Genomic DNA, 19278 nt, shown 5'->3' with positions numbered 1-19278 from the left:
AAGGAAAGCCAGTAGATGCACTTTGCATCATTTGAATTTCGCGCCGAAAAGAATTTCGTAACCCGAAAAAATCTTTCGTAACCCGAATCAGTTTTTTCCAAGCGGCGAATTTCGTATCCCGAAAAATTCGTAACCCGGTCCTTTCGTATCCCGGGGTACCAGTGTACCAAGTTGTGCAGGTCTGATCTAAACTGTCACAGTTTCCCAACTCTTGAAGGAAGTTTTGTTGGCCTTAAATATTGCCAACAAAAAAACTTGGTTGGCCTTAACTATTGTTCTGTTCTACATTTGCCAGGAAGTTCTTCCTAATGGAATCTAATGGAATCTCTTTTCCTCTAGTTTGAATCCATTGCTCTGGGTCCTATTCTCTGGAGCTTTAGAAAATAAACCTGATCCATTTTCAGTATGACATCCTTTAAAATATTTAAACAGGGCTATCATATCACCTCTTTTTGCCAGACAAATGAGGAATTTGCTGGATCTTAAATTTTTGGCTCAGTTTAACTTCCAACAAATATCAGGATAGTTGAAATCACCTATGACTATTACATCTCTCCTTTCTGAGTGTGTGGTCATCTGTTCTAGAAATGCATCATCCAATTTCAGATATTCATCTTGCATGCTTTTGTTCAGGAAGTACATAAGGTGTTACTGTAGCCAGCATGACATGAATAGAACAGCATGGTGTAATACAGTTACCTGATTATAGATATTACTAAGGCTTTGGTGCTCCTATTTGTTCAGTCCTTCAGTGATTCCCCCCCCCCTTCCTATTGAATTTCCAGTGCTGCAGTTTTCTCTAAATAAACTGCTTACACATTAAAGGTGGTAACCTGAGAAAGCCAGTTCTTTTATTAATTAATAAACTATTAAAAATTGCCTCCTTTTGAGGAAGAGCAGTGTATTTCCCACTTAAACCATCTAAGATTAATTCCTTCCATTTTCTTGCTTTCTTATTATACCTCGGTGTGCACTATATCTCCCTGTCTCTCTTTGTGACTTTTTCAATAGAAATCCTGAATGCCAAAACAGACTACATATTTCACACTGTTGATCTGAATATATTACTATTTAGCATTTTCTAAATGAGTCTGTTTGAAATTTGTTGAAGACTTAAGTATATATCCTTAATCAAGTATGCTATAATTAAGTATCATGCTATGATTAGCAGGAAAAGAATATGAGCCTGTTTGGAGGCAGTGAATATGGTAAAGTTTTCAGATGCCTTTAAATGGTGATGTAGAGATATTTGTTTAGATTATTATATAAGCTTTTATATTGTGTCCTGTAAGATGTATCTTGTTTTATATGAAGGAGATACAGTGTTTCTAGACTTGGTGAATATTGATCAAAGAAAATTATGCCACTGAATACTGGTTGGCAATGTCTGGTTGCCTGCCTGTCCTGGGCATCCAAGGGGCAGTGGAAATTGCCAGTTGCAGTCTAGATCAGATAACTTCTTTTTCCTGTCCTATTCTTATGTATGAAAAAATTATATTCGTATGAAACAATTATATTGTATTAGTATAGAAACTAGTACTGAGATAAGATTTGGATTTTATTCCAGGGGCTATGATTTCAATGGATTTTAGGTAAAAGTATTGGTGCGCTGGATTGCAGCTGTACTAATGAATATGCTTGGGTTTTTTTGGAAGCTAGAATGAGTGTTTCTCTACCAGATTTTTCTAGAGAACTTGTAAACGCTCTTTAAACTTGCTCTAAGGAATTTAAAAATAGTTCTCTGTGGAGAAAAATAGAGGAAGCATAAAATCAACGATAGTTTCACACAGATTGTCAGAAGGGGAGCTGTTTTAAAAAAATATGGGAAAATTTACTTTTGTGTAGTGGGAATATTCAGGTTGAGTGAGCTGCTGTAGTTACATGTCTTCAGAGGCCTATTCTCATGTGGAGGTGGAAACACTAGCATTACTGCCAGTTGAAGTCAGTGGTAATTCTCTCACAGATTTTAATATAGTTGCGTACCTATAGATCGAAATGTGGTGAAAGGAACTGAAGAGACGTCCTTTCATGGTGGTGATGGGGAGTCAGTGCAGAACTGCCAGAATCCAGATACTGGTAGCCTAATGCACTTAAAGTTACTCTACTGTGTTCAGTACTAAGAAAAATTAAGGTTATAAAAGGTGTCCAGTGTTGGCAGTTATCAGAGTTCTTTTCACTTATTTGACATAAAGCTGGAAGGCGGGAACAGATTTACCACTCAACAAATGTACTGCCTCCAAGTTTATGGCCTTCATCTTTTCCTTGCTTCCATGAGGAAGAGTAAAAGGCTTTTTTAAAAATGAAAGTTAATAGTTAAACGGAGATCCTGGAAGGGTGGAGAGTCCCTTTGGCTACAGATCTGCAAAGCTGGATTGAGGCCTCAATCTGTTGCTCTCTAGTAATTCTCTGAATCTTGTATGGGTTTTGGTTTTTTGAATTCTATTCAAGTTTCTATATGATATCTTCTCTCACTTACTAGTAAAGTGCATTTGCTAACTACGTTTATAGGAATTAGGAAATAAAAAAGGTTTCATCCGGATGAAATATCCAATTTTCTAAACCTAAACTAAACAAATTGTTTAACTCCCCCGCCCCTGATGGTTTGTAGTCAGTATTTGTATGTATATGACACCAATTTGGAAATAATATTTGAAAACAGTTGAAAAATGTTGCAAAACATGTTTCTTACATGCTGACAAACCCTTGGGAGAAAAATCCTGGACTGAAGAGAATCTCATGGGATTGTTTTGCACAAAGAATAGCCTTTTCTGTTTCTCAGCTGAAATATTTTCTGTGCAAAAATGCTGATTTCTGTGCAGTAAATTGTGTAGTTAGGGAACTATTTTGCATCATTTGTCTCTGAAAATAATGGTTTTGCCACAGGAAAAGCCCTTTCTATGCGGAAAATGACATTTCTGTGAAGATATGTTTTCTTCTATGCAGAAAATGTTTGTGGCACAGACAATGCTATTCTTTTTACTACACAACTGTGTGAATTTTGTGTGGAACAATTCCCTGTTGCAGCATTTTCTGCACGGAAAATAATGTCTCTGCACAAAAATGCTGTTTTGTGTGCAAAAATTGTATGTGTGAATTTTGCTCAGAGTAACTCTTGAATTATTCTGAATTGTAACTTTTGAAGATTTTCTTGCAAAAATTAGAAAGTTGCTAAAATTACTTGTTGCTTCTTTTGAAAAGAAAATTAGCAAAAATTTTACATTCCTGACATATTCAATTTGCAACTGTTTATTCAGAATAGGTTCTCATTGAGTGGGTTAAGTGTGGCTTAGTCATAAATAAATGTGTGTTGGATTGTAGCTCAAGTTTATATTCTTACTATATTTACAACTGACATATTTCCCAAGGGTCTATTTCTGTCTCTTCAGGGAATGGAAGTTCTGTTCTATAAAGAGCTTATTCTCCCTGTAATTTTTGAGAGCCTGTCTATTAATTGAGTACTTCTATTCATCATTAGAAGATTTCAAGCTTTTATTAAAGATCACTCCAACAGTAGAGGCATTCCACTTCAAAGAGAAAATGGTACTTCTCATCTATCCTCTACCTATAATTGGCTGGTTTGTACTGTTACAAGTTGAAGCGCTGAGAAAGAGAATAATGGAGTCTCACCAGATTGGAATTATTAGGTTCCTGAAAATATCAGTATCTCTGTCCCAAAATAGCATGGTTTTTGTAATACGTGTTGATATGAAAGAAAGAATTTCCTTCCCCCCCCCCCCAAAGAATCTATACAGCTATAGGCATTTGGTAAGACCAAAGCCATCTTTTGTAGGGTTGCCATACACCAATGATGTAGACCCAAGTCAGTTTACTTATACTCAAGTTGGACTCAAATCACTTCAATGCCTTGACTTGGACTTGACTTGGCCATAAATGATACGCTTACTTGACTTGCAAATTGTGTATTTTTGGTGACTGACTTGTTGGCCAGCTTCATCCAGAAACAGGAAACATGTTAGGCAATGGGCTTGAAGTCTACTCAGCCACCTGTCCCTGCTGTGTATTAGAAGAGCCTTCTAAGGCTTTTCAAAAGCTTTAGAAGGCTCCTTCCACCACATGCCCATTGCTCAATGCCTTTTTTTTTGGTCCTCTTCAAGAAATGTGCCTTTGCTGACCCACACTATGGGGGCAAGGCATGCCTTCTGATGCACCTAGGGAAAGCTGTAGATATATCCTCTGATGTGCAGCGAGGACAGGCTGCTGAGTAGGCCTAAACCAGTTTTATCCTTGGAGAGAGAGGAGAACTGGCAGTACAGTATCTGCTGGACTGGACCTGATCCCCTACCCACTGCCATTCCCTTCTCCTTTTTTGTCATGTCTTTTTTTTCAGATTGTAAGCCTAAGAGCAGGAAACTATCTAATTAGCAGTCTGTAAGTTGCTCTGAGAGCCTTTGTGGCAGAAGAACAAGGTATAAATATTCTAAATGAATGAATGACTTGATGGCAGTACACAACAGCAAAGGAATACCATTAATCACTGTCCAGTAATTTTCCTCACTGCTATGCACTACATGTGTGTGTGTGTGTGCGTGCGCATGCACGCACGTGCAATAGAAGAGATTTGTGTTGGTGTTCACCATAGGATTCCATATTTTCAATACATAGAATATAATTTATCAGTCCTGTCTCATGACAGTGAATCTTCGAGGGAGTTCAGTTCAGGGGCTAATTGGCTCAGCTGACAGCTAATCGATTGAGGTTAATGGAAGCCTAATTAGAATATAAGGGCCTGCTATGATCTACTGCTATCTTTTTTAAAATGTCAAAGAGTAAAATACCACTTCATTATAAGACAGGATATTATTAACAAAGGTGCTTGTTATAAATGTTCCTTTCCCACCTCTTCTTGTTGCCTGCTGATATAAAGTACAGTTTTGTATGCTGAGTAGTTCCAGTGTGATGGAACAACTTGATTTGAAACAATTCCCTTTCTTAGTTATGATAGTATCATCAACTAAGGCTAGGCACAGCCAACCCACACTATTACTACTATATACATCAGAAACAACTAAAGACACACAATAACAAATATATAAAGAGCATTAATAACACTTTGTGTTCATGGGGTAGATTGAACACTATGGGATTTATTTTACAATATTGCATCTAAAGAATGTGTGGGAAGCAGTGTTGCCAATTTCGCGACTTTCACACGAAAACGGGGACTTTTCAGAGCTTTTCGTGTGTTTTTCGCGCCTTGCTCTAATTCAGTGCCTTTTCCGTGCCTTTGGCCAGTTTCAGCTGCAGCCTGCTGCAGAGCAACCAAAACCCTTTGGAGTGTAACAGTTTTCAGCCAAGAGGGCTGGAGAAAACTCTCTCTCTCTCTCATGACTCCCTCTGAGAGCCAGGAGGGAGCAAGCCCGTTTGGAGGAATAGTTCAGCCAATCAGAGAGAGGACAGTGATTATTCCCCCCCCCCTCAGGCATTCTCAGGCTCCAGGGGCAAAAGTGCTGGAGAGAGGCAGGGAGTGAGGGATCTTGGCTGGCTTAATCCCAATTGCCTGGGATTTCCAAGTAAGAAATAAGTTTTAAGGCACACAAAGGCAATACTTGACAATGGTATCATGGCTTGATGTTGTGGACTTCTGTGTGTGCCTGAGAGTGACATTTGAATTTCTGAATTCCTGAGCTTGGGCAGAGTGCCCCAAGCCTACCTCTCAGGGTTGTAGTTTATTGTGGCACCAGAGCTCTTTCTCATAAAACTACACTTCCCAGGGTTCCCTAGCACTGAGCCAGGAGAGTTAAAGCGGTCACAAACTGGATTATTTCTGCAGTGTGTCTTGGACCCAACTCAGGCTGCATCTTCACTCCAGACTCCAGAGACAATTCCCAGGATTCCCTAGTACTGAGCCAGGGCAACTAAAAGGGTTTCAAACTGGATTTATTTCTGCAGTGTGGTTGCATCTGAACACATTTCTATTTGGCACAAAGCTTCCTGAACCTCCTTCATGTCAAAATAAATATCTTAAAAGGACTGAAAGATTCTTTGTTTGGTTCAGTGGTGATTTTGAGGGTTGAAATAAGTTACAATTATTTTTATTCAATTATATTTACGTTTATTTGCAAAACCTCCGCCATTTTAACATTATGGGAATTTTCCGGGAATTGTGACTGACTATTCCGTGTGATCTGGGGGGATTCAGCGGGTTTTGGACAGACATTTCCGGGAATTATCTTCGAGGCTTGTTGGCAACACTGGTGGGAAGTGTGTGTGTGTGTGTGTGTGTGTGTGTGTAATTTTAGAAGGATTTTTGAAAGGGTTCATGCATATACAAAGTTAGTAGCAATGTTGTAGTTGTAGATTAAAAACCAGAGGGTCTTTCTGAAGGACTTTTTCTGGTCATAGGTATTTTGCACCTGTTGTTTTTCCTTTTCATGACACCATGCTACTCTCAGCTCCTCTGGCCCCAGCAACTCAGTTGTATTCTGTTTCCTAGCTATTCAACACTGCCAACCCCTGCCCACTAAATACTTTGGTAGCCTGTATCTTCAAAGTAGCATATCAGGTTGTTGGGCAGTTAAGATGGCAGGACTTCTTTTTATGGCAAAGAACTTGCTTAAACAAAACAAAACACTGAGGAGTGAAAGCATACGTTTTCATTCCTATATCTCTGCCATAACTGTGCAAGAAAGAGGTGTCATTCATAACAGCATAAGATCTGAATGAAGTTGTGTGTGATTGATTGAACAAGTGACCTTTTTAAACCTGGGGTCAAAACAGGGATTCCGTTCTGGGTTACAAATGTTTTAAATTTGAGTCTGGTACACACAAGGGCTTTGTAAATCGAGAAACAAAATAACTCACAAAAGTTACTAGCTTGCACTTTCTTTTTACTAGCCTACCGGGGCCTGGCAAAGGAGGGACAGAGAACTCCATCCCTCTTCCAGCTTGCATTTCTATTTTGTAGGGTGCCCCATATCTCCTCCTCCAGCTTGCATACCTACTTACATGGAGTTTTAAAAATTCATTTGTATGAAGTTCCTTATCACTAATGAAGACTACTATGTAAATTCTCCAGTACCACCCCTAGAAGATGTGGGACTACTACTCCCTTGACCACTGGCTGTGTTGTATGGTGTTGATGGAAACTGTAGTCTAATCAAAGCATGGAAAGTGACTTCTAAAAAGTCATTCATTCCATTTACTTGTTACCATGTTTGAAAAGTAACCTGCTCCTGTTACTCTTCATGCATTCTTACTTGTTTATTTTAGTCTTTGATTGTTTTTCTCTTTGTAATTTAAAATTTGATCTCATTTTACTGACATCTTAATATTTTTAAATGAGAAAGCAAATTTATTTTAACATGTTTTAGTAAATAACAATTATCAAATTCTCATTATTTTACTAGAAATCCAGTGTTGGATGGATGCATATGCAGTAGTATTGTCCCCAAGGGAAGCAAATGCAAGTTTGTAATTCTGCTGCATTCTTGATTCCTTACTTAAAAAGCCACAGGCTAATTCTTCCTTTTATTTTTGAATTCCTTTGTGAAAAATAATAATGATCATAATTGTCAGCAATTAAAGGACAGGATGAGTGTAAGAGGTATTTAAAATGAACATTGCTCTTTTTGCGACTTGATGTAATTGCTAGATGTCAAAAACAGTTTAAACATTTGAAATGTTCCAGCTCATTTTCAAACAATATATCTTCTGCCACAGGCACTCTAGTGTTACTATAAAATTTAGTGATATATGAATAATAAATATATTATATAAAAAAAATTGAAGTTACAAAATTCTCTTAATTTTTTTTTCATGTGAGGGGAAAAGGTGACACCAAGCTTTCAGGAGGGGGAAGTGTTAATCTCAGGGGGACAGTTTTAGAGATCTTCCACAGGACTGCACTGATTTTGTTCCATCTTAAAATTTTGTTTTTAAAAAAGTTGCAGAGACCAGTTTCTGTGGAAAATTATAATTTTAAATATCAATTTACTATAATACTTCAGGACGTAAGCATTCTTTTTGAAAATATGTTCCAACTTTCTTTCTTTCAGGGAGAAATATTTTTTCTAAGTCAGTGCCCATAGTGATGTGTCAGCGACTATCACAAGTTATTCTACATTTTCCCAGTTGCAGTCATACACAAACATGTGCTGATTTGGTTTGCAACATATTAAAATTCATTGAATAATATTTGGGCAGCAGTTTAAAAAGCAATGAGAGCTTCATGGCTGGTTTCCCATCACAGATTCAAATTGAATAAGAAGTAGTAGTAGTAGTTCCTCAGACAGACAACTATTCTGTGAAGAACTGTCCCATTTAACACTCATATTTCCAACCCACTTTTTATTTGAGTTATGGTTTGGTAGAACTTGGACCAGAACCATTGTTACCGTGCTAGAGTTTACCCTTAGAAAATATGAAATACTGTAAGTAAATGGTAAAGAGCTGAGTATACACTGCCACATGTCACTAAAACTCAACTTTTCAAAAGTAGTTTTTTGGCAGAACATTGGAGAAATGGTAAGTGTACAGAATTTGCTTCGGGACAGGAGACATTACCAGCTTAGAAGCCTGTTCCCTGAAAGGGAGAATAGACTAATTCTATCAGCAAAAGTGCCCCTTTCCTCATTTTGCAATAAAGAACAGTACTCATTCAAACTGGCCTTGATATGTTACCATGCTGAAATTGTAAGAGATAATTCAGTGGCCCCCAAAGCATTCCTAAAATATTGTCTCAACCTTTTAATTCTAAATGAGGTTGACATTTCTTTTGCATCGATATAATTTTATTTGCCTTATGGTCTAATTGACTGTAATAAAGGCTTTTGGTTTGTTTCTTGTTAATCTGTAACAGAAATACTTTTATTAAACTTATTTATTTTCTTTTTTTCTAGATGAACACAATGATGTGCAAAAGAAGACCTTCACAAAATGGATAAATGCTCGCTTTTCAAAGGTGGGGATGGCTTGAAACTGAAGGGCACATACATTGAGCTACAACATGTAGTTTTTTCAGCTTATTAAAGGCTAAATAATTTTGTTTTGAATTACACTCTTCATAAATAATTGTATACAGAAAATTGTATATGAGGCCTTCTTTTTCCTTTCTCACTAAACAGCAACAGAATTGTTAAGCTTATGTCCTTTAAAAACAGGTATATGATTACTTTCATTCATATGAGTGGCAGTTCTGTATATCTGGAGAACCTGGTGTTGTAAAAGTATAGTTTAGATTCTGTATACCAGATCCAGATTGTATTAAAACAGATTTAGAAATTTGCTCTTTAATATTTTTCAAAGTAGTAGCTGTGTTAGTCTGTTGCAGCATAAAACGAATAAAGGTTGGGGGAGGAAAAAAAGGGGACCCAAGGCTTTAATATTGTTCTATATTTATCTGAAAAAATGGATTGATATCCATGAAAGTTCATTCTAAAATAAAAATCAATTATTATAAAAAATTGCTGCTGGATCCGTTTTTTGTCCCCCCTCCCTTTCTTCTATTTATACATTTTAGTATGTTATGGTAGTATTTTCCTCTGCTTGATTAAAACATTCATTGAATTTCCACTCTGACCAAAACAGCTGCTAGTCCAAAGCCTTGTGGACAATTTCATAGTTACAGTACTATACTCCAGCAATCTCACAATTTAGATTTCTTGTTCTCCTACTTCTCCCTTCCCCAAAATGTATTGGGTTATATAATTTTAGGATATAAACATTATAGTCCCAGAGTGGAAAGGGAGAGAAGGAAGAAAGCAAATTTTAATCCTGCTACATGGCAACAAATAGGGAATATTGTTGGTCACACCTATAAAATCTGCTTCATTTGTTGAAATGCTAAGGTAGTCTGAAACTGATTCATACAGAGAGTGGGCTAATTCCCTTGATCATAATTCAGAGATGGGGAATCTGTGATCTGTTACATGTAATTGAACTACCACTCCCATTATTCCTGACCATTGGCCATGTTGGCTGTGGCTGGAGTCTATGATTGGAGCCTGTGTCCAGTAACGTGAGACTGTAACTGTTGCTTTTAAAGTGGTTTTAACTGTTGCTATATTTAATATGTTTTTATCTTGTTTAAATTATTTATGCTTTTAATCTGGAAGTGTTTTAAATTGTTTATATTGTATGCCATGCTGAGATCTGGTGGGGATAGAAGTTTTTCAATAAATTGTTATCCACGTATCATTAGTTCACTGCAAACAAGGCACACAAAAGTTTTGGCCTTATGTGCTCCTCTTTGCCCCTCACATGTAAGAGGAGGAGATAGTTTTAATTTTAGAACCTGTTTTGTAGTTTTGTGTTGTATGTGCACTCAGTGTATTGTGGTTTATTTTAAAGGTTTTTGAAAGCCCCCCCCCCCATTAAACAGAACAGAAGTTGTGGTTTGTTTTAAAGTGAAAGTGACAGCTTGCCCATGCCTCCCATTCATAGCTTGGGCAAGCCTGTTAGTCCAAAGCCTGACATTACTTAGTCATTATAATTTTAACAAGATAGCTTTGACTTCAATTCCCATAATCACCAGCCAGAAGATATGATCAGGCATGATATACACCACTAGATACTTTCTTATATATGGGACCAAAAGTGACTTTGGGAGACAGATGTACAATAGAAAAGTGCTGGGTGGGATTATGCAACCCCCATACTATTTCTTCAAAGCAGGTCAACCTTCCTACAGAAGCTTTGTGTGGAAGAAACAGATACTAGAGTTTTACATAATTTAAAAAGCAGATGTCACAGTGCCTTCTCTCTCTCTATATATATATATATATGTGTGTGTGTGTGTGTGTGTGTGTGTATATATATATATATATGCCCTATATATTTGTGGTGGGAAGAAAGAGAAAAAGGGAGGGAGGGAGGGGATTTGCATTAATTTTGTTAATAGAGCTGTAGAGTTATGAAACCATGATGATTTTGATGAAGTATTAAAACTCAGTCACTGGCTGTTTCTACTTCTTTGGAATCCTAATTGTTCAATTTTTGAGTGTATACATTAAAGGAAAATAGCACTGTCTGTATTGTAATGCTTTTGTCTGTCTAAGGTATAGTTCTGAGCCCATGAGACCTGGCATGCATATTGAGATCTTAAGGGTGGCCACCTGGGTGTTAATTGCCTTTTGAAACTCATGAACTAATCTTAATCATTTTAAATGCATGTATATTTGGAACTGTAGTACCTTCTCTGTCACTAGATGGCAGACATGCCTAACCAATGCATAGTTGTGCAGTTGAAACAGTTCCATGGCTGACAGAAGTAATCAAAGTGACAAAAATGTAAGGAATTTCTCCAGGGATGCACTCTGCCAATCAGGGTGCCTAAGGCCATGATTTCATGCAAGAGGATTGAGGACTGCATCAATTGTTACATAAGTACTGACTCATTATGTAAATCCTCATTGATTTAATGGGTCCACTCTAGTTGGGACTGACATTATGGTCAGGACAACATGTGCAGTTCTGATCACTGACTAAGGAGTTTATCACATTCAGCTTAGAACGGCCCCTAAGCGTTCTTAAAGGGACCGTTTTGGGGATGGGAGGTGGCGGGAAACGCTGTATATCACACAGCAAGAACGCCGCCGCCGAACGTTCCCCTTCCGTTCTGGAAGCGTTCTAGAGGGCTGATTTTTGAGAACGCTTGAGAAAGCGTTCTCGAAAATCAGCCCCGGGGAACGCTTCCAGAACGGAAGGGGAATGCTCAGCAGCGGTGGCGGCGGCGTTCTTGCTGTGCGATATACAGCGTTCCCCGCCGCCTCTCATCCCCAGAACGGTCCCTTTAAGAACGTTCAGGGGCCGTTCTAAGCTGAATGCAATAAACTCCTAACTCTGCTTTAAAGATTTGACATGCAGATCTAAGGGCTATTCCACAGAATATACTGTAGGGGGAAAAAGCGCAACCCTTTGTATCAAGAGATTGGATGTAACAGACCAAGGGCACTGATAGCCTCTTCCTATAAGGAACACCCTTTCCCAAAACCAAGGCATTCCAAGAGATGCCAGAGGCTGTAATTTGATGGCTTTACTTAGAGGTATCTGTGCCAATATGTTTCATTGTTCTGCTGTATCATGTAAGGGCCAGAGCAATTTGGTGGGCAAGAATTAGGTATTATCCCTAACTGTGGGGGAAAAATACTTCATCGGTTAAGCTTTACTTTCAGTTAGTTTACATAGCACATTACAGTGGTGCCTCGGGTTACGAAATTAATTTGTAACGCGGCCGCTTTCGTAACCCGAAAAGCCTTCGTAAGCCGAATTGCCATAGGCGCTAATGGGGAAAAGCCGCGTTTCGTGCGAAAAAGCCGAAAAAAGCACCAAAAATTTTCTTCGTATCCCGAAAAAACATTCGTAACCCGGAACAATGATTTCCTATGGGATTTTTTCGTATCCCGAAAATTTCGTAACCTGGGTATTTCGTATCCCGAGGTACCACTGTAATTCAGCTCTGTTGACCAATGAGGCAGTCAGCTACCCAGCAAAATTTCTCAGCTCTCTAAGCACCTAGATGTACATCCACATAAGCTGGACCTTGATGTTCACATTGTGATTTTTAGGAATATGGACCTGCAAGTACACTCCATTATAATACAATTGGCTTTCAAGAAGCTGATGTCACATGTCTTAAAGCTCTTATGACTGGCCAAGATAGATTTATTCCATGCAGTCTAACCTTTCCCTGTAACCTGACATTTCAGTTTAAAAGATCCAGTTCTCTTTATTCTTAGCATAATGAAAACATAAGGCTGAATATTTAAAATTATTGGCTTCACGTCCCTCCTTTCCCCCCTCTCATGATTAGTTCTGCATTGGTTATCCCAGAATTGATAATGTGAAAAATATTTTCATCTTGACTTCAAGTAGAGAAATACAACATGGTTTCCTGTGAAACTTTACATAAAATATCCTCTAGCATGCTAGTAAAATGTGATCTAATAAATATAAGGCAAATAAACACATTTTGGTCTTAATGAAATTTTTATGGTGCATTTACATATTTATCTTTAATAAACTGCCTACTTGATCATTCACTCATGATTTTATGGCTTTATCATACATGTAAAAGAGGTTAAATATTATAAACATGTGCGCAATTCATTATGAGTTATTTTGTTTATATTGTTTTGTACAAAAATAGTGCTGTTGATAATATGTATATAAAATCATATACAAGGAAAGTGAAAACTTGTTTATAGGAATATTTATAGACATCAGAATAGCAGAAGCCAATTTGTCTAATGGATTGCACTTCAATAAAAACAACTAGGCATGGATTTCAAAAGGATTTATTCACTGTATAACAGTTGTCTCTTATCGGTTACATTAAGAATTAGTTTGGTACTTTCCTGTTGCCATCTTTCCATTTTATTAAAAGAAGGAAATTTTAAAGTTGTTCCTATTGTTACAAAAGTTCAGCTCTTCAGTATTGTTAGTCCTGCTACAATAAGTTAAAAAGATTAGCACCATTTCATTGGAGAAGAAGATGCCCATTGGTCTTGAATTTAGAATGAAGAGAAAAAAAACGGTAATCTGTACTACATCTGTATTAAGTTTATATTGAGTATATTCAATTAGTTTAAAATATGGCAACCATATTGGTCACCGTTCTTCAAGGTTTGACCATATAACACCAATCTTAAAAGATCTTCACTGGCTGCCAATTTGCTTCTGGGTGCAATACAAGGTGTTGGTTATTACCTTTAAAGCCCTATATTGGGCCTGGGTTACTTACGGGAGTGCCTCTCCCTACATAATCTACCCCACACTCTCAGAATATCTGGGAAGAATTTGTTGGAATTAAAAACGACCAGATTAGCTTCAATTTCCCTAAGAACCTTCACTGTAGTGGCCTTCAGATTATGGAACAATCTCCCAGAAGAGATTGCCTCCTTGGAGACGTTCAAGAGGGCAGTTAAGACGGATCTCTTCTGGCGAGCATACCCACCTGACTCTATGAGATACATGGATCCATCTTTTTGATTAGGATCGGAATACCTTACTCCCACTATCGCTTTTGATAATGTGTTTTTAATTCTTAAACTGTTTAATTGTTATATGTTTTTATATTTTATTGTTGAAATCTGTAATTATATATTTATACTAGGTTGTAATCCTGCCTCGATCCACCTGGGAGAGGTGGGAAAATATAAATAATTATTTATTTATTATTATTTGAAATGATTTCCTTACTGAATAATTTAATTCTGGGGATAACATTCTGTCTGTCAGTCCATATGAAATGCAGTAAGGTTTCACAAAATTCCAATTAGTCTATAAATCATTTTTAATACAGTAATAGAAAATCTGTGCTGGAAATCAGTTTACACATCTAAGGATTAAAATTGTGGTGGGCTTAGGTTGTGTACACAAGTTCCACTACTCCCTTGGTTGCTCTCTTGAGTCTTTCATAGAGTGATGTCTGTTGATCACGGTAGTCTGTGGAAAGTTTATTAATGTATTCAGCTCAATGTTATCACAAAACTTTTTGTGATTAGGAACACTGGTTCCATAAATTTCCTAATCGTGGGGAGGCTTATAAACATATTCAGCCAAATTCTGTATTCTCACAATTCCTCTACAGATCTTAGCAAGAATTTGGAAATGTTACATTTTGGATTAAAACTTCCATACTATACCAGCCAGCTATAAGTTATTATTTAAAGAAATTTTGCCAAGAAAACCTACGATACGGTTACCATAAGTCAGAAGAATATAGAAAACAAGGGAGCATAATACAGCATCTCATTTGATTGGTATTGTTGACGATGGGAAGGAATTGCAGATAACATTGAAGAAAAAAGTTGAAAGTGGCTTTAAAATACCTAAGGCATTTTAGATATATAAAAAGTTTATGGTTAAGATGTCATTGTTCAGTTTTCAGCCTGCCCAATGTCTAGGGAAAAATCCTTTTGAAGTAGCTAGGTCACAGCCACCTACAGAAAATTGCCTTTCCTTAAGTTTCAGAACAATGAATAATTTAGAAGTAGGCTGATCACTATTTCTTTGAAGGTGGAAATTAACATTTCAAAATCTTGTTAAAATAATCAGATTTAGCCTTATTTACTTGAGTGTTCTGTCAGGAAGCAGACTGGAGTTCAAAGAATGCACAGAAGAAGTGTGCACCTCTCAGTGTATAGTAAGAAACAAAAGCTTGGTTTAAGCTGAACTCTTAACTATTTGTAGTCTGATCAGTTTAAACCTGTGACAGAAAAAACCTAGGATAGTGTTTTGCCATGCAGAGACAACATTAATAGCAACTTACTATTGTCTGTTTTCTTTAAAAAAAAGTTTTTTTTAATAAAAAGTCATAGCAGTTGCGGAAATCACTTTGTACTTGTGAAATTCCATATACAGAAGCAGAAGCATATCATGAGCAGTGATTGTAGGAACAATACAAACAAACAAACAATCCTGCAGTTATTATTTTACAAAAGTAAGCTTCTAACCAACATGATTGAAATGGAGATGGAAGTTGGGAAATGCTATTTTGGAGAGAGAGAGAGAGAGAGAGAGAGAGAGAGCAGGCTACAACAGAGCATTCTTGGGAATGAAACAGTAATTGCTTGGGACTTCTGTAATTAGGAATCAGCCACTCTTTCTTTTAATGCTAGTCCTTTTTTCAAAATTCATAGCTTTCATAGATTGTGGTGGCTCTGACTAATGCTGTTTGCTGTTTAGTTTTTTATATTGCTATCTTACTTAGGAACATAACAGTGAGTAGGTGGTGGGAGAACAGGAGGAAGACCCATGCTTCACTGAGAACATAAGAGCTTGTTAGATCAGATCAAAGGTTGGCCTGGTACACAGCATCCTGTTTTCCGTGGTAAACTAAATATTTGCAGAAGACCCATAAGTGGGACATGCGGTCAAAAACACTCTCTTGCTGCCTACCCTCTTCCTCCTGGTAATCAAAGACTCTGTTTATGGATCATGGCAAATAGCTGATAGGCTCTCTTATTAATGAATCTATCTAGTCTCTCTTTTTAAAACCTATCTAAGATAATAGCTATCACTGTAACTCAATGGTTCTCAAACTTTTTACCCTTGTGACCCCCACCCCCCTTTACATCTACATATGGATGTTGCACCTCCTGCTCAACATAGTATATGAATAAAAATATTTTGTTTGTTTAGTGTGTGTATTTTTGTTTGCACATTCATGTATATGAATTTACATGAATATTTCCATGCAGCAGTGTCTCATCCCAAGAACCAGGGCAATGATGGGACAGATGGGGGAAGAACAAACAGTAGTTCAATATGGGCCCTCCCAGAGGCTATGATCCAGCAGGTGTCAATCTATGATTTCTTTCCAGTCCTTGCTGCCTAGAATCTGCTTCCTGAAATTACTTTCTTAGCCAGCCAAATGGTAGGGCCGACCTTACTTTCCTTATTGGGAAATACTGTACCCCGCTGGTCATTTTGGTTGCTATTTAAATTCAAAGCCTGGATTCTCCTTGTTGCTTGACACACACTGCCAAACTTGCTACATTTTTTGGCATTTCCAATGAATAGTTTAATCAAATGTGTATTTTTTTTATAGAATCATAGAATAATAGAGTTGGAAGAGACCACAAGGGCCATCCAGTCCAACCCCATTCTGCCATGCAGGAAATCTCAATCAAAGCATCCCTTACAGATGGCCATTTAGCCTCTGCTTGAAGACCTCTAAGGAAGGAGACTCCACTCCACTCTGAGGGAGTGTGTTCCACTGTCAAACAGCCCTTACTGTCAGGTCGTTCCTCCTAATATTGAGTTGGAATCTCTTTTCCTGTAGCTTGTATCCATTGTTCTGGGTCCTAATGTCTGGAGCAGCAGAAAACAAGCTTGTTCCCTTCTCAACATGACATCCCTTCAAATATTTAAACAGGGCTATCATATCACCTCTTAACCTTCTCTTCTCCAGGCTAAACATCCCCAGCTCCTTGAGTCTTTCCTCATAGGGCATGGTTTCTGGACCCTTCACCATTTTAGTCACCCTCCTTAGGACACGCTCTAGTTTCTGTCCTTGCATCATACACACCCCATAAGCTGATTTGTGTAACTCTGCAAATACAGTCGCCCCTCTGTTTTCACAAGGGATCCATTCTGGACCCCCTCCACGAAGATGGAAAATCACATATATTCAAGCCCCATTGGCTTGAATGGTTGTATACACCATTTTAGGCAGTGGAGCTTGCCCCTCCATGAGTATTCGAGTCTGCGAAAACGAAGGGGTGACTGTACATGGTGTGAGTATGTAAGCCTCTTTAAAGAGCATGTTTCACTTTTCTGCCTATTCTGTATTGCAGTGCCACACATTTGAAATTCACACAGCATCTCACACACAGTTTTCCTAGCTATTGTTCTGTTCATTGGTTATCACTACCAAAATCCAATTGCTAGTCCCGCTTAGAATATACTGATTGAATCAATAGAATGCTGTATATGCAAATGTTAGCTTATCAAATTCTCATTGTTCAGTACGTTTACTCTAATTGGGATTAATTACAGTACAGTTGGTTGGGAGTTACAATTTGAATAATTGGGGAATTGGGACTATATATTAAAAGGTAATTTTATATGTTATGGTTGTAATAGGTTTTCTCTTGTTCCCCTCAAACTAACCTCAAATTACATATGTTTTTTTCTTGACATAGTGTTTGTAAAAATAAATAGACTGAGGGACTCAACAGACCGCCCCTTTGGAGCAGCCTGCAGCTGCCCCTTTCCTTGCTGGATCACGTAATTATATGCCGCGGCCTGCTGGCCTTTCTACAGCACAAGAAGAAGCCACAAAAAGCGGCTCCTTTTTGTCCATGGAAAGGGTGTTCTGGCTACCACGGTAGTGGTTTTTCGGTGCTCCTTTGGCACAGTGCATTTATACACTGCGCCAAAGGAGTGCTGTGATGCCTCCTGCCGTGTGGTTGAGTGCACGGCTTGCTGACAGCATAGGGGTGGTGTGGGGGCAGCTGGCATGTGTATGCCATGCCCCCACACCGCCCCCACACTGGCGTATAACCCTGGTCTGCAGAGGTTCCAGGTTTAGTACTTTATTAGACATGGGGAATGCAGTGGACCGAATGCTCACAAAAGCATACTATGTACTGTGTTGCATCCCTGAAACAGAAATAGTAATAGAAAAACACACAAAAAATATTTTTGAAACAAGATGGGAGCTTTAAATTTAGATACTAGAAAAATATGCTCAGTTTTACTTACTGAAATGTGCCCTGCATGTGACCTTTCTCCTTTCTGAATAGTTTCCCAGATCAAATTCCCACGTCTTGAGCACATGATATGGAAAAACTTGACAGAAATATCAAAGTACATAATTCATATTATGCAAGATGAACCCAAAACGAATTCCCACTCTCTTTACCAAGATTATTTAGTTGTGGTTTTTCAACAGTAAATAGAAATGGCCTGAGGCTAAATTAATATCTCGTGATTTACAAGCATGTGTCTCCCTTCTTGTTTTTTTTTTGGATGAAGTGGGTGATGAAGGTGAGATAGCAAGATGCTGAATTCAATCAAGTGTTGGTAAGGACTTGATTGAATTCAATACTGGCTTCTGATAGTAATCTACAGTGTGGAAATGGTCTGTGAATTCATAGTGTCCCCTTCTCTTTCTCTGCAGCTTTAATAATATAATAATAATAAAAATTTTATTTGTATACCGCTATTCCTGGGTAGATCATAGCGGTTCACAACATACAAAAATAATACAGTAAAATAACAACATATATCCCCAGTAACATCCAACAATCTTCCCACACCAATTAAAACTTCAGAATACAACCTAAAACATTACATCATAAAACCATTAAAAAAACCCCAATACAAACAATAGCTGGATCAACCAAATGTGCAACAAGGGGAGGAAGGATGGTATAATTAAGGAACATGGGGGAAAGCTTGTCGGAAAAGATAGGTCTTCAAATTTTTCCTAAACAAGTCTATAGAGGTGACCGAGCGGAGCTCGTCGGACAGAGAGTTCCAAATCTGTGGGGCTGAGATGGAAAATGCCCTTTGAGAAGATGAACTGTATCTCGACTTAGGAACTCTTAACAGATTCTTCCCGCCCGACCTGAGAGTGCGGGGCAGACTGTATGGGGAGAGGCGGTCCTTCAAGTACCCTGGGCCCAAGCCGTTTAGGGCTTTATAGGTGATAACCAACACCTTGTATTGCTTTCTTTTCAGTATGTAGAATTATGGTCCCACTTATTTTGAAATCAGAAATCAAGAATAGAAGAGGCTTAACATAATTATAATTTACCAGTCTTCTTCTTCTTCTTCTTCTTCTTCTTCTTCTTCTTCTTCTTCTTCTTC

At 37.9% G+C, this 19278-nt stretch overlaps 1 protein-coding gene across 1 annotated transcript in view; it reads left to right on the top strand.

The window, feature by feature from the left end:
- UTRN (utrophin) overlaps nt 1-19278 on the top strand; it is a 494831-nt gene that overhangs the window by 42746 nt on the left and 432807 nt on the right. Inside the window, exon 2 of the mRNA XM_042456820.1 lies at nt 8859-8920. Within this exon, the coding sequence (XP_042312754.1) occupies nt 8859-8920 (62 nt within the window). The remainder of the gene's footprint in view (nt 1-8858; nt 8921-19278) is intronic.

Source organism: Sceloporus undulatus, chromosome 1 (genome assembly GCF_019175285.1).
Source record: "Sceloporus undulatus isolate JIND9_A2432 ecotype Alabama chromosome 1, SceUnd_v1.1, whole genome shotgun sequence".
Taxonomy (NCBI): Eukaryota; Metazoa; Chordata; class Lepidosauria; order Squamata; family Phrynosomatidae; genus Sceloporus; species Sceloporus undulatus.
Note: the sequence above shows the minus strand (reverse complement) of the source record. Positions and strands in the feature narration are given on the sequence as shown.